At 46.1% G+C, this 16,336-nt stretch overlaps 1 protein-coding gene across 1 annotated transcript in view; it reads left to right on the plus strand.

The window, feature by feature from the left end:
• LOC120532052 (protein unc-13 homolog B-like) overlaps positions 1-16,336 on the plus strand; it is an 812,076-nt gene that overhangs the window by 281,601 nt on the left and 514,139 nt on the right. The window contains exon 7 of the mRNA XM_039757963.1: positions 2,916-2,973. Within this exon, the coding sequence (XP_039613897.1) occupies positions 2,916-2,973 (58 nt within the window). The remainder of the gene's footprint in view (positions 1-2,915; positions 2,974-16,336) is intronic.

The following is a 16,336-nucleotide window of genomic DNA, read 5'->3' on the forward strand; positions in this document are numbered from 1 at the left end:
CCCACTGACTTAGAACGTGCACAGACTTCTCCCAGCTCATGCCTTGATTGATTTTCTGGGAGTTAAGTGGAGTTTTAGAGTGGAAATAATAGATCGTTGTTTGGAACACACGCATTTCATGTGTGTTCCGTTTCTACAGTAATCTGTGTAAACACATTGTTAAAACAGAAACGTTTTTTATATTCTACTAGTAGATGACAAATTGTAGGCATAAACTATATAATGTATGAAGTCTGAAGTCCAAATATCAAATAAATACTTTCACAAAAGGTACAAATCTAACACAACAATTGCGCTTTTATTCAAAAATATAACTGCAGAAACAAAAAGACACCTTAACATGTGACATTGACACCTGTTTATTATGACTACCTCCGTGGCGCAATAGAATCAGCTGCTGACTGGGAATCAAAAGGTCGCGAGTTTGATCCTGCACCTCTCGGTTTTGCGAAGTGAACTGCTCTTAGTCTTACTATTTTAGAATCAAAGCATACATTTGATTTCAGTCTGTAACTTATGATACTTGTAAAGGTTAGCTTTGGTTTTTTTTTTTTTAGTCAGTTTTGTCTCAGCTGTGTTCACGAGCCCAAACACACCCCACCCCCGCATCTGACACTGCTGTTTTCACATAGACGCGCTATAACAGAGATAAACTCAGCTCCCTTCGACGTTGGAGCAAGAATGCACATACCATTGCTTGCATACTAAAGTGTCAGCAGGCACTTTTCGTGGCATTACACACATTTTTGAGCATGCCCTCTGCCCACTACTTGTGACTTTAGGCTTTAGGAAGTAAGTAAATAAATACAGGTAAATCGTGTCATAAAATGATTTCTTCAAAACGTCACATATATTTGTCTCTTTCTTTTTTTAAAATGTGTGTTGATCACTGCCAGCATGTGTATCATGGCACGAACAAAGGAGATTTCTGAGGACCTCAGAAAAAGAGTTGTTGATGCACATCAGGCTGGAAAAGGTTACAAAACCATCTCTAAAGAGTTTGTACTCCACCAATCCACAGTTATACAGATTGTGTACAAATGGAGGAAATTCAAGACCATTGTTACCCTCCCCAGGAGTGGTCAACCAATAAAGATCACTCCAAGAGCAAGGCGTGTAATAGTCAGCGAGGTCACAAAGGACCCCAGGATAACTTCTAAGCAACTGAAGGCCTCTCTCACATTGGCTAATGTTCATGTTCATGAGTCCATCATCAGGAGAACACTGAACAACAATGGTGTGCATGGCAGGGTTGCAAGAAGAAAGCCACTGCTCTCCAAAAAAAAACATTTCTGCTCGTCTGCAGTTTGCTAAAGATCACGTGGACAAACCAGAAGGCTATTGGAAGAATATTTTGTGGACGGATGAGACCAAAATAGAACTTTTTGGTTTAAATGAAAAGTGTTATGTTTGGAGAAAGGAAAACACTGCATTCCAGCATAAGAACCTTATCCTATCTGTGAAACATTGTGGTGCTAGTATCATGGTTTGGGCCTGTTTTGCTGCATCTGGGCCAGGACGGCTTACCTTGATTGATGGAACAATGAATTCTAAATTATATCAGAGAATTCTAAAGGAAAATGTCAGGACATCTGTCCATGAACAGAATCTCAAGAGAAGTTGGGTCATGCAGCAAGACAACGACCCTAAGCACAGAAGTCGTTCTAACAAAGAATGGTTAAAGCTGAATAATGTTAATGTTTTCGAATGGCCAAGTCAAAGTCCTGAACTTAATCCAATCCAAATGTTGTGGAAGGGCCTGAAGCGAGCAGTTAATGTGAGGAAACCCACCAACATCCTGGAGTTGAAGCTGTTCTGTATCGAGGAATGGGCTAAAATTCCTCCAAGCCGGTGTGCAGGAATGATCAAAGTTACCAGAAACGTTTAGTTGCAGTTATTGCTGCAAAGGGTTGTCACACCAGATACTGAAAGCAAAGGTTCACATACTTTTGCCACTCACAAATATGTAATATTTGATAATTTTCCTTAATAAATAAATGACCAAGTATAATATATTTGCCTCATTTGTTTAACTGGTTTCTCTTTATCTACTTTTAGGACTTGAGTGAAAATCTGATGATGTTTTAGGTCATATTTATGCAGAAATATAGAAAATTCTAAAGGGTTCACAAACTTTCAAACACAACTGTACCTACATCCCTAATGTGGTTACTATAAAATCAGGTTAAAAATGGTTATCCTAATTAGTACGAAATGCTATAATGCTGTGATGTTTATTCTCTGGAGCAAACTAGTTGTAGTAGTGTCGTAACATGTAGAGAGTGCAGTGACATTCTTACTTGTATGTCCAACCCACCTGTAATATGTCTATAATCTCCAGACCATGAAAAAAGTGCACAGATGCAATTGCAACTATATGAAATCCTTAGGTGGCTATTGGGGAAGCCGATTTCTTTTGCAAGTTTAAGTTCTAGATGATAGTCTTTTTAAATTACCTAGCTAGTTAGCACAAGCCGTTTGAGGTAACAATAAAATATTTATATATAATTTATCTTCACCATATTGCATTTAAACCAAAGGAGTGAGCCTAGGGCATCAATTTGCTGTTGCCTTCTTGATCACATTCACCATATATATGGTACTGTACATGTTGTATTACGAACCCTCATGTAAGGGTAATGAAGTATTCAAATTTTAAAGCCTCATGAACCTTTGTCAAGTTTTTTTGGTGTTATGCCTACAGGAATTGGTTAGAATGCGTTACATTTCTAAATTGATCAAGATGGAAAATTGGTATGCTGAAGAATATCAAAGATGTTTAACATGTTGCTGTTGTTATCTTTATGTATGAGTTGCTCCTTTTCATGTACATAAAAATGGATGACCTCTTTTGTGCCTGCTAAATTACTTTAAACCACCTTCTGATTTATTCTCTTTCTTGTTTCTCTTACTAGTTTCCTGTACAATATGGAACTGAAAAGAATACTTTACCAGCTGTGGCTTCCCAGTTCTGTAAGTTACACTTTCTTCTGAACTATTCACAATATGATCATCAACTGATATCTTATTGGTCTTTTCAATCCTGAGCTGATCTCCAACCTTAGCCTATTGCTTTATAGGAATATTTTTATTGACCTGTGGTCATGTATTTGAGCTAAATGTAATGAAAGAAAGGCTGGTATTGTGTCAGAATATGCTAGAGCTTTAAGTATTTTAATTTATTACCGTTCAAAGTACAGCATTTGCCACTTCATGGATATGTTTGGATTTCTCTTTTGGTGCTTTTATGTATAAAATAAGTTAGCAGTAATTGTACCTTCATTACATACAATTCCAGGATATGTCACAAATACTGAAATGTGTTCAGATCTAGTGACTCAGAATATCATGACATATGAAATAAGTCTTGCTATGTTTATTGAATCTTTTGGGTGTGGTAATGTGCCTCACTGGCATTACCAGTGGTTAAATGAAGTTAGTTTTGTGTCCTCTGCAGTGTTGAGAGAGAGGCATTAGTTTAGAAGAAAAAGGAAAAATAAAGCATAAAGAAATAACATTTTCCTTTTTTGTCTGTGTAGAATGTGCAGTGGCACATCATTGCTGACAATATAAGTGGCTTCTGGAGTGCGTCGTGGTGGGTTTCATACAAGTGTGGAAAGACAGGTCTGCCGTTGTCCAGCCAGGGTAGCATTGTCCGTCTCCCACTTGTGCGTGTGCCTCCCATGACCTAGTAGTGCTGGAAGGACAAGAGACAGTGCAAAGCACCTTGTTGTCAGCCTGCCATGGCTTATATAGTGATCTCGTATCGGCAGTTGTCCAGGTGGTAGCTCAGAGGAAGAAACAGGACTTACTTTCAGTTTTGAAAGAAGCATAGTTCGCGTCACAAAATACGGCAATGGCATAGCTATGCGTGCACCGGCTTCCTGCATTTTAATAGGTATTTTGTGGGACGGGAGACACGTGCACATAAAAGAATGATGTTCAACATCTTAAATGGTCATTGCGATGGTGCCAAATACAAAAGAAAATTTCCAGCCATTAGAAAGGGGTCTTCCAGCTAGACCACACTGAGAGAGTTACGTGGTAAAGAGTTTACCAAGCACTGCGGCTTGTGCCTTGATTTTTGTAATTTTTCCTTTCTGTGTATATTTTGATAAATATCTCTTTATTAGCTTTGGTGGAGGTAATCTTTGGGTTGGGGGTTAACGGTACAGTGTTTATTTTTGCATATACAAATTTTTCTTTTTCTGCATTTTGAATATTTTTTTGGTTAGACCCTGTACTGTACATTATTTGGTGGAGTGGTTTCCTGACTTGGATTACTGTGGAGGAAGACAGCTTTATTTTTGTATATATATGGGTCTCATTAGTTTTTGTGCATTTTTCTTTTTCATTTGGGACATTCAGTCATCACTGTAAACAGTGTATATTCGTAGTTTTTGGGCTCATTTTTATAACTGTTTTTGTGGGTCCTTTGCGGTATTGGACTGTGTATTTAGAAATCCCTACAGATTTTATTTTTTCTCCAGCCGTGTGGAGTTTTTTTGTTTTTTCTGTCCCCCCTGGCCATTGAACCTTACTCTTATTCGATGTTAATTAATGTTGATTTATTTTGTTTTATTATTGTGTCTTTTATTTTTCTATTCTTTAAAATGTAAAGCACTTTGAGCTACTGTTTGTATGAAAATGTGCTATATAAATAAATGTTGTTGTTGATATATATATTGTGGACGTGGCCCGGACACAGACAGGCGGACATGTTGTTTTCACCCACCAACACGTTTATTTACAACACTACTATTTACAGTCTTAAAGTGCACACACAAAACCCCACCAAAGTCCTGGCCAAACAACACCTTGCCTTTGTTCGGGTCGCCTTCACTCTTGCTCCTTCTGCCTTGTCCTGCTTCCACCCAACTCCAGCCTCGAATGAAGGGAGGCGGCCCCTTTTATCCGCACCAGGATGTGCTCCAGGTGCTCCCCGGCAATCTCCCGCTGACATGCCCCAGTGTGGCTGTTCTCCCGGCTCTGGTGTGGCGGAAGTGCTGAGGTCCAAGGTTCCCAAGGCATTGGGGCGCCCCCTGGCGGTGACCACGGGCCCCTACAGGGTTGAGCTTCCAAGCCCTCTACCCGTGGCCCCCAAAGCAACCAGGGTGGCGGCCCCCACGTGATCCAGGGCGGGCGTAGACCCTCTTCTGCTCCTTCAGGGCGTCCCGGCATCCCTGACAGTATATATACAGTATATATATATCTATATACACACAATGTATATATATACTGTATATATATTCAGCAGGACATTATTTAATTACTCTTCTTTGTGTGCACCTGTAAATAAAACCTCGCTTTGTTTTTGCAAAACCTAACCCTTTTGTGTCCGTGTCTCCCTGTCTTACACCACTATCCTGGTCAAAGTCGGTCCCGTATACTAGACCCCTAGAGTGTAGACTGGTGCTCCCATTTCCCATCACATGGGTTGTCACATTGAGTAGCAATACATCCAATCACTATTAGAATCATTCTTCCCTTGGACTCTACTCCTAACGCTAGCTAGAAGGAAATGCTGCCACACAGAATAACTAGTAATCATTAAGTATTAATTAGCTCTGATTTTAGTTTCCAAAGTTGTGAATATTCTGAAGTCACACTAAAAACATAAGATATTACGTGCATTCAGCATCATGGAATGCAGGCTGTTGGACACTATTACTTTTGACATTTAGTCTCCTGTAAACCTTTTCAGTGAATAATGTGCCTCATAAAATACTGCTCATCTCTCTATGGACAGTAACTTTGGTTTTGACAACATTGTTAATCCGTGTTTGTCCTTTTCTATATATTTGATGGGGTAGCAAATTATTAGCTCTTTTGTCCTTGCATAATAAGGATGACTTAATTTCAAATTTAATTGGTCTGTTTCTCTTGTAGTCAATTTATTGAATTCTGGTCACTCAGACCCTCTTTTTTGTAGAGCTTAGTGTTAAAAAACAATATTGTTTTTGAAATAGGGTAAAGAGGCCTCCATATCTCTGTGTCAGTCCCAAAAATAGTAAATAAGAATAAATAAATACATACTTAAACAATGCAGATAAACAAGTGGTAGGCAAAGTAGAGTTCTTAATTGTAGACATTTATTTTGAGTCTGATGCTATTGTCAGATGACTAGGAAGGACAGAAAAAGTAATATAGAAGGGATAAAAGTCTCCAGCTGGTGAGATAGTGGAGGAAAAAAATCTACAGGGTTCCAAGGACAAAAGACTGTTTAGCCCTCACTGAAAATTCTACCAAACATAATCGTGGTTAAGTAGCTCCTATGATTTTAAGCTTCGTCCTAGAAGATTTAATATTGTGGGAACTCATCAACAGTTGGAGCATCAACATTCACTCCATCAAAACACGAGAGAGGAATGTTCTTTGTTTAGATGGTGTTGGCGTTCAAAAATGGAAAAGAAAATGGAGAAAAGTCAAGGTTAATAATGTTTGCAAATCCGACAAGTATATGATATTTTCGTACATATACTGTATAATCTAATAGAAGCTAAACAAAAAAAATGCATTAAAAAAAAAAAGTTCTGTCTGTTTTTTTGGAGTTTTTTTTCCGTATATTCCATAGTATTAAGTTGGACATATCCTCTATCCTCTTCCGCTTATCCGAGATCGGGTCGCGGGGCCAGCAGCTTGAGTAGAGATGCCCAGACTTCCCTCTTCTTGGCCACTTCCTCTAGCTCTTCCGGGGGAATCCTGAGGCATTCACATGCCAACCGAAAGACATAGTCCCTCCAGCATGTCCTGGGTCTTCCCCGGGGCCTCCTCCCAGTTGGACATGCCCGGAACACCTCACGAGGGAGACGCCCAGGAGGCATCCTGATCAGATGCCTGAGCCACCTCATCTGACTCCTCTCGATGTGGAGGAGCAGCGGCTCTACGCTGAGCCCCTCCCGGATGACTGAGCTTCTCACCTTATCTTTAAGGGAAAGCCCAGACACCCTGCGGAGGAAACTCATTTCAGCCGCTCGTATTCGCGATCTCGTTCTTTCGGTCAGTACCCATAGCTTATGACCATAGGTGAGGGTAGTAACGTAGATTGACTGGTAAAATGAGAGCCTTGCCTAATGGCTCTGCACCTTTTTCACCACGACAGACCAATGCAGAGCCTGCATCACTGCGGACGCCGCACCAATCTGCCTGTCGATCTCACGCTCCTTTCTTCCCTCACTCGTGAATAAGACCCCAAGATACTTGAACTCCTCCACTTGGGGCAGGATCTCGCCACAAACCCTGAGAGGGCACTCCACCCTTTTTTGGCCGAGGACCATGGTCTCGGATTTGGAGGTGCTGATTCCCATCCCAGCCGCTTCACACTCAGCTGCGAACCGATCCAGAGAGAGCTGAAGATCACGGCCTGATGAAGCAAACAGGACAACATCATCTGCAAAATGCAGTGACCCAATCTTGAGTCCACCAAACTGGACCCCCATAACACCCTGGCCGCGCTTAGAAATTCTGTCCATAAAAGTTATGAACAGAATCGGTGACAAAGGGCAGCCCTGGCGGAGTCCAACTCTCACTGGAACCGGGTTCGACTTACTGCCCCCGATGCGGACCAAGCTCTGACACCGGTTGTACAGACACCGAACAGCTCTTATCAGGGGGTCCGGTACCCCATACTCCCGGAACACCCCCCACAGGATTCCCTGAGGGGCACGGTCGAACACCTTTTCCAAGTCAACAAAACACATGTAGACTGGTTGGGAAAACTCCCATGCATCCTCCAGGACCTTATTAAGGGTGAAGAGCTGGTTCACTGCTCCACGACCTGGACGAAAACCACAACCTCCTGAATCTGAGGTTCGACTATCCGACGGACCCTCCTCTCCAGGACCTCCGAATAGACTTTTCCAGGGAGGCTGAGAAGTGTGATCCCTCTGTAGTTGGAACACACCCTCCGGTCCCCCTTCTTTCTTAAAGAGGGGGACCACCACCCCGGTCTGCCAATCCAGAGGCATTGTCCCCGATGTCCATGCAATGTTGCAGAGGCGTGTCCACCAAGACAAACCTACAACATCCAGAGCCTTAAGGAACTCCAGGTGTATCTCATCCACCCCCGGGGCCCTGCCACCAAGGAGTTTTTTGACCACATTGGTGACCTCAGTCCCAGAGATGGGGGAGCCCACCCCCCGAGTCCCCAGGCTCTGCTTCCTCATTGGAAGGCATGTTAGTGGGATTGAGGAGGTCTTTGAAGTACTCCCCCCCACCGACCCGTAACGTCCCGAGTCGAAGTCGGCAGCACACCATCCCCACCATATACAGTGTTGACACTGCACTGCTTCCCCCTGATGCCGGATGGTGGACCAGAATCTCCTCGAAGCCATCTGAAAGTCGTTCTCCATTGCCTCCCCTATCTCCTCCCACGCCTAAGTTTTTGTCTCAGCAACCGAAGCCGCATTCTGCTTGGCCTGCTGGTACGTATTAGCTGCCTCCGGGGTCCCACAGGACAAAAGGTATGCCCTCTAGCACCCCTTCCAAGGACTCCAAAAAGGGTGGGTACTCCAGACTGCTGTTCGGTGCATACGGGGCCCCGGTGACCCACGTCTGGGCGAGGGAAAACACCGTCCAATGTTTTTATTCTTCATAGAAAGTTTGATTAACATATGGACATATCTATATCTGTAAAAGTATTGTGAATTTTTAATGCATAACACCAAAAGTATTCTTTAATATTTGTTTTAATACCATTTTTATATGTTTGTACTACACAGCGGCTACTGATCTGTGATTGGGTGTCCTTACTCAGTCTCTTCTGTGCCATGTTATCGTCTCAGTGTTCGTCTTTAGATGGGACTCTATTTGTTATGTACATCTCTTGACTTTTTACCGGGACACCGGTGTTCACTTGTATGAATCAGCTGTGTACTTCTTTCACATGTAGATGCTTTTGCCAGAGGTAGGGAATATGGACTAAGGACGCTGGCTCCATTCTTCCTCAGTGGGCCTGGATTCCTGATGTTTGAAAGTCGTCTTTGATCCATCTTCTCTTCCAAAGAACACAAGTTCATGGATGCTAGTAACTGGATGTTATCCCTTCTTTTCAAGTCTTCGTCACTGTTTCCCTGTGTGCTGTATTTAGGGGAGTTAATACTGCTAATCTTTACTGGCTCACTCAAGCTCGGTGCACTGCAAGCTTCTCTACATCTATTAAAGTAGCTCTCCTGAATGTGTGGATAGTTACCAATAAAACTTTTATTGTGCATGATGTTATTACTTTAGAGAAGCTGGACCTCCTTTTAGCACCAAGCCCTGAATCATTAATAATACTCCATGTTTTACTGATCTAGTACCACCAGGTTATTTTTGAACTCGTCTAGATGTCTCGTTGTGGTGGGGCTTAGCCTCTGTGTTTAAAAGCTTATTCTTGTGTCAGAGCCTTACTAGGGGTTCTTTTAGCAGTTTTGAACTGCAACTTTTTGAAGTGTGTAATTCTTAACCTTTTTTTGTGTGCTTTGGTTTATAGGCCTCCTGTGATAAATATGTTAATTTCTGAATTCTCTGATTGTTTGGCTGAAGTTATGCTTTGCCACAATAAAATACTTACAGTTTGTGATTTTAATATCCATGTTTTTTTGTTAATCTAAACCTTTGGTTAAAGACTTTTTATTCTTATTGGACTCATTTGATTTTATTCAGCATATTAATGTTCCAACTCATTCTTTTGGTCACACCCTTCATCTCATTCTTAAACAAGGTGTTACAGTTAATAACACTGACATAAGTGATGATCATATTACTGATAATTTTTCTCCAATGATGGCTGTGAATATTATTGTTGACATTGTAACAACAACCTCTGTCCCATGCAATTCTCGTATTTTAAATTTTGTATTATTTCTGAATTAAAAGTGTGCTTACTAGTTTGGATTTACAAGGCCACTGTGAAAGTGCTGATGACTCTGTTTAAGTTTTTAATCCATTGTGGACTGGGACCCGGACACAGGCAGACGGACAACATAGTTCCACCACACACTATTTATTTTGTACAATATTTTACAATGCATGAACCCCAGTGCCTCTTGCACCGATTCCCCAAAGTCCAGGCCACACTCTCAGTCACCGTGCCTCTCTCTTGACCACCTCCCGTCCTCTCGCCAGCTCTGTCTTCTTCTACCCGACATCCACTACTGACTGGAGGGAGGCGGCCCCTTATATGGGAACCCGGATGGGCTCCAGCTGCTTCCCGGCAATCAGTCATAGCCACACCCCAGTGTGGCAGAAGTGCCGGCTGCGCACCCGGAAGCCGTCCGGGTGTCCCCTGTCGTCTTCCCCCCAGCACTTCCTGGTGTGGCGGAAGTGCTGGGCTCCAGGGTTCCTCAGGCACCTGGGCGCCGCCTGGCGGTGGCTACGGGCCCCTACAGGGCTGGGCTTTCAAGCCCTGTACCCGAGGCCCCCAACACAACCAGAACAGATGCCCCCTCGCGGTCTGGAGGAGGCACAAGCCCTCCTCTGGTCCTCCTGGGCGTGCCGGCCGAGCTCCAGCCCCAGCCGGGTCCCACACGGGATATTCCGGCACCGGGGCGGCCACGGGTCCCTACAAGGCTGGGCTTCCAAGCCCTTTATCTGAGGCCCCCTACATAACCAGGACGGACGCCCCCTCACGGTCTGGGGCTGGACCACACCATCTTTTAAAACATTTCTAGGTTTTATCTCCCCTCTTAAGAACCACTGCTAAAAAGGGAAACCAGCTCTTTGGTTTAATGATGGCATGCATCAACTGCAGCACGCCTGTAGGACTGCAGAATGAAATTGGAAGAAAGACAGGTTGACTATATCTGCTCTGATTTTTTGTGTCTCTCTGTCTAACTTTCAGAAGGCAGTTGTGTAAATGTAAATATGACTGCTTCTGTGGTTTGGTATCATGTCATTCTAAGAAACCCAGGGACTTAAGGCTTTTAATGTGGCTATTCACACCTTCTCAGGGATGGGTTTAAATAGCACTGTCTATTCATGTGAGTAGTGTCAGTTTCTGTCAGCAAAATTGATACTGTCTGCTCTGCCATTTTACCAACAGGTTATGTACTTCCTGCTGTCAATATTTATATTGTACCCTGGAATGTTAGCTAATCTTTTGCCATTTTTGGCTAAAATATCAGAAAGAATTATTTATGAACAACTGGTTGATCATCATAATTCTAATATTTTATATGAGATCTACTAATCTGGTTTTAGGCATTATCAGGGGGTTGAGACTGCTCTCCTGAAAGTATTTAATAATATCTCTGTTCTTACTGACTCTGGATGCAGCAGTCCTTATCTTTCTAGATCTTTCAGCGGCATTTGATACTATCGATCATGAAATCCTGTTGTTGCGGCTTGAGAATCTGGATGAGTTTAACACTAGTATCCCTAAGCCTACAAAAAATCTTGTAATCCAGGGCCATCTTAAATTCCTTTGCACCTCTCCTCATCAGCATTTTTTTTTATAAATGTGTCAATCAGCACAAGCAGCTTGCTATCCCATAGACTGAGCTCAACCTGATAGAGTACCATATTCCAGTACCATATATACAGTACTAGCAGAATACCCGCACTTCGCAGCGGAGAAGTAGTGTGTTAAAGAAGGTACGAAAAAGAAAAGGAAAAATTTTAAAAATAATATAACATGATTGTTAATGTAATTGTTTTGTCATTGATATGAGTGTTGTTCTCATATCTATCTATCTATCTATCTATCTATCTATCTATATATATATATATATATATGTTGTTCTCATATCTATCTATATATATATATATATATATATATATATATATATATATATACCCGCGCTTGGCAGCAGAGAAGTAGTGTGTTAAAGAAGGAAAGAGAAAGAAAAGGAAACATTTTGAAAATAACGTAACATGATTGTCAAAGTAATTGTTTTGTGTATTTGGCGGCAGCGTCCACGGTTGTTTTCGGTAGCTGCATCAGAAAATGTACCACGACGTCTGACACGCCTCCTTTTTACTGTTTTCTCACAGCTTGCATTGCTGCTGTCATATATATATACACACACACACACACACACATACACATACATACATACACATACACACACACACATACATACATATATATTCACATACATATCTTCATATCTACATATATATATATACATACCTATCTACATCATATATATACACACACACACACATACACACACACACATACATACATATATATATACACATACATATCTTCATATCTACATATATATATATATATATATATATATCACGCGCTGCAGTAGGAGGCATGGATTGATTCGACAGCACCTGGGAAACCACTCGCCGCCAGGGAATGGTGGGGTATTAACTTTCTCCCTCTGCTTCCTCATAGGAAAAAAGACCGTCCTGCACCATAGGCATGGATGACCGCAGTGCGATACTTCCGCCCTTCCTCCGCCATCTTGCCCTGGCGTCATCCTTCCCATCCTCCCTTGCGGTCCTTCCCGCATTCCTCCACTTCCGGCTCCTCCCCAATAAAATGGCGCGGCGCCAGGAGTCGGCGTCGCGCATATGAACTGTTTGTTTATGATTTTGACCTGTTTTTGTGTCTGTACAATATACGGGGCCGGAAAAACCCCAACCCTTGCTACTGTCTCTCTCGGTCCTTTACAAGTGGCGTAGTCGGCAGGATACAGAGATCCCGGAATGACGGAGGGACAGGACCTGAACACCGTGCTGCAGGGAATGAGCGCCCAGCTCCAGGCCCTGCAGCAAGCGCAAGCCGCTACCAACCGGGAGCTGGAGGCCACGAAGGCCAGGTTAGTGGAAGCCCACGGGCGAGACCAGACCCGCCCAGGCAGCCGCCTCATCCTATGGTACCGATGGGCCCGCCGGAGGGCGTCGATGCCTACCTGGGCATGTTTGAGAGGGCGGCCACCGGAGCGAGTGGCAGCGGTCAGTGGCGTCCATCTTGGCGCCATACCTAAAGGACCAGCTGCTGCGGCCTATTATGACCTCCCTGAGGAGGAGGCGCTAATTACGACCTCCTCAAGCCCGAAATATTGGCCCGCTCGGCATTAGCCGGGCCAGCAGGCGGCGAATGGCGGAACTGGGTCTTTGACCCGAAAAGCCCTTCGCGCCCAGGCGTTGAGTTCTGGGGCAAGATGGGCGCTGGCTACGGCCAGAGAGCCCGGCAGGCGGAAAGTCGTCGGCGGGTGGCCTGTGAAGGCCTGGTCAATGCAATGCCCAGTTCCCTCGCCCAGCAGGTCGGGGCACGCCTATCAAACATGTCGTGCCTCCTCGGCGTCCTGGAGCGTCAGTTGGCGGTCCTCCGACTTGGGGGGTCAGAAAAGCCTGCTCGCGGGAACCGGCAGGGACGGGCGGCCACCCCGAGCCCCTCGGCACGCGCTGCCGAAGCGCCAGCCAGAGCCAAAGAGAGGCCGGGTCCGCCGCGCTGTTTCAAGTGTGGCGAGACCGGCCACCTGCTGCCAAACTGCCCCCATCACATCGCCCCGGAGCCTATGGACTGCAGCTGGACATCAGCGGAGAGGTATTGTACCCGCCGCATCCCTTGGCGAGTCGAATCACGGGAGTGGTGTTGCTAAATGGGCGCGCCGTGGTGGCTTTGTTTGATTCCGGCAGCAACATTACCATTGTTGCTCGCCGTTTGTCTTCCCGCAACAGTGGTTAAAGCAGCATTTGTTGGTTACCTGTGTACATGGGGGGACTAGGTCATATCGTTCCGCTCACTGCTATCTTACCTGGAAGGGGGAACCAATCAAATGGCGGTCGCTGTGTTACCTGACCCCCTTCCCAGTGATCCTGGGACAAGACTGGTCTAAAAGAATCAGCGGTAAGCCATTACGCGCTCCCGGGCCTCGTTGGATCTTGTCATGAGGGGAAAAGGCACCCTCCCGCGGCCTCCACGCCGTGCACAAGGGCAGGCCCTATGGGCTGGTGTCTCGGGGACCTTTCGTGGCTACGGACCTTGACCCGGAAGATTCCGCGGAGAAGGGACTAGCCAGGAAACTCTCCCGGGCCCAGGCCCCAAGACCCTCTCGGCGCCTGGACCATCAATTTCGGTCCACGCCGGCCTCCTTTAAGAGGGAGCAGTGGAATGATGACTCCCTGCGCTTTGCCCGGAACGCGATTGTTCTGCCTAACAGCTCGACAGCGGACGGATCCACACGGGAACCCTTCTTTGTCCTTGAAATGATCTGTTGTACCGGTGGCTACCCATGAGGGCGAGGTGCGGAAGTTGTTGCTAATTCAGCGTACCTTCCGGCGGAGATATGCGAGTTGGCACATGCTCACCTCCTAGGCCCACCTCGGGGCAAAAAACACTGGAGAGGATTAAGCTCCGCTTTTACTGGCCTGGGATCAATGAGGAGGTCCGGCGGTTCTGTCAATCCTGTCCGGAGTGCCAGACCCGCCAGATTCCTAGGAGGGACCGTGCTCCTCTAGTCCCTATTCCCCTCGTGGACATCCCCTTTGAAAGGATAGGGGTCGATTTGGTGGGACCCTGGAGCCCTCAACCCGTGGCCACAAGTATATCCTAGTCATGGTGGACTATGCCACCCGGTACCCAGAGGCGGTTCCCCTGCGCTCGCTAATACTAAAAGCATCGCGGGAACTGGTTAACTTGTTTTCACGCGTGGGCATACCCAAGGAGGTCCTCACGGACCAGGGTGCGCCCTTCACTTGGATCGTTCAAGGAGGTGGCCAAATTACTGCAGATAAAGCACCTGAAAGCGTCAGTCTATCACCCGCAAACTGGCGGGTTGGTGAGCGATTTAATCAGGCGCTTAAGCAGATGCTCCGCAAGGTAGTCAGCGCGGCGGCAGGAACTGGGACCAGCTCCTCCCGCTCGTGCTTTTGCCTACGGGAGGTACCCCAGGCCTCTACGGGCTTCTCCCCTTTGAATTACTATCGAGGCGACAACCCGGGGAATCCTCGACATCCTAAAGAAGGCTGGGAGGCGAGGCTCTTCCCTCCTCTAATATTTTGAGATGCGTGCGCAACTGCGCGACCGACTCACAAAGATCAGGCCCCTCCTAAAAGAGCACGTGACTCGTGCGCAAGCAGCGCAGGCCGGTGTTACAACCGCAACTCCGTCCTCAGGGAGTTCGCCCGGGGACGAGTTATGGTGCTCGTCCCGACCTCCCACTTTCGAAGCTGCTCGCTCACTGGCAAGGGCCTTACGAGGTTAAGGAGAGAAAGGACTCGTCGACTATTTGGTAAACAGCCCAACCGTCGACCGGTGAGAGGATCTATCATGTCAACCTGTTAAAGCCCTGGAGATAGAGAGGAGCTTCCCAGCTCCCGTAGGTCACTCTCCCTTTTAAAGCACAACTGCCCTTAACCTCGGCGAAGAGCTGACCCCAAGCAGCGGCAGGAGTTAGCCCAAACACTCCGAGCCATCCCGAGGTAGTGGCGAGTCACCCGGCGGACGCTGATTGAGCCGCGATATAGTCACGGAGCCGGGGTAATCGTCCGGGAGAGGCCCTACCGACTCCGGAGGCAAAGCGCGCAGAGGTCGAACTGGAGGTGAAGCGTATGTTGGACATGGACATAATTGAAGAGAGCCATAGTCCCTGGTCCAGCCCTATTGTCCTCGTCTCCAAGCCAGGCGGCTCCTGGAGGTTCTGTAATGACTTTAGGCGTCTGAATCAGATCTCCAAGTTCGATGCCTACCCCATGCCCGCATTGGCGACCTCCTTGGCGGCTGGAGTGCGGCTCGATATCTGACTACCCTTGACATGACAAAGGGTATTGGCAAATTCCTTTAACGGCATCCGCAAAGGAGAAAACGGCCTTTAGCACCCCTAGCGGGCACTGGCAGTACAAGGTCCTCCCATTTGGGCTGCGGGGCCCGGCGACCTTCCAGCGTCTGGTAGATAGAGTGCTGAAGCCTCACCAGTCCTATAGCGCCGCCTACCTGGATGGCGTTGTCATCTATTCCGGCACCTGGGAGGAGCATCTACTGCAGGTCGCAGCTGTCCTCCGAACACTGGCTAAAGCCGGCCTCCGCATAAACCCCCGGAAGTGTTTTTTTGGATTAAAGGAGGCCAAATATTTAGGCTACCTCGTGGGACAAGGACAGGTGCGGCCACAGAGCTCCAAAGTGAAAGACATCTTAGAATGGCCCCGTCCGAGTACCAAGAAACAGGTGCAGGCTTTCTTGGGGCTTGCGGTTACTACCGCCGGTTTGTTCCCGTTTCTCGAAGAGCAGCACCCTTGACTGACCTGACAAAAGGCGCCCCTATACGTGGTGTGGACCGACAAAGCAGAACAGCGTTCAGTGACCTAAAGAAGGCCCTAACGTCGGCACCTGTGTTACGGACGCCCGATTTTGGGCTCCGTTTATTCTCCAGACCGGCGCGGACACAGGCCTGGG

Source organism: Polypterus senegalus, chromosome 7 (genome assembly GCF_016835505.1).
Source record: "Polypterus senegalus isolate Bchr_013 chromosome 7, ASM1683550v1, whole genome shotgun sequence".
Lineage (NCBI taxonomy): Eukaryota > Metazoa > Chordata > Cladistia > Polypteriformes > Polypteridae > Polypterus > Polypterus senegalus.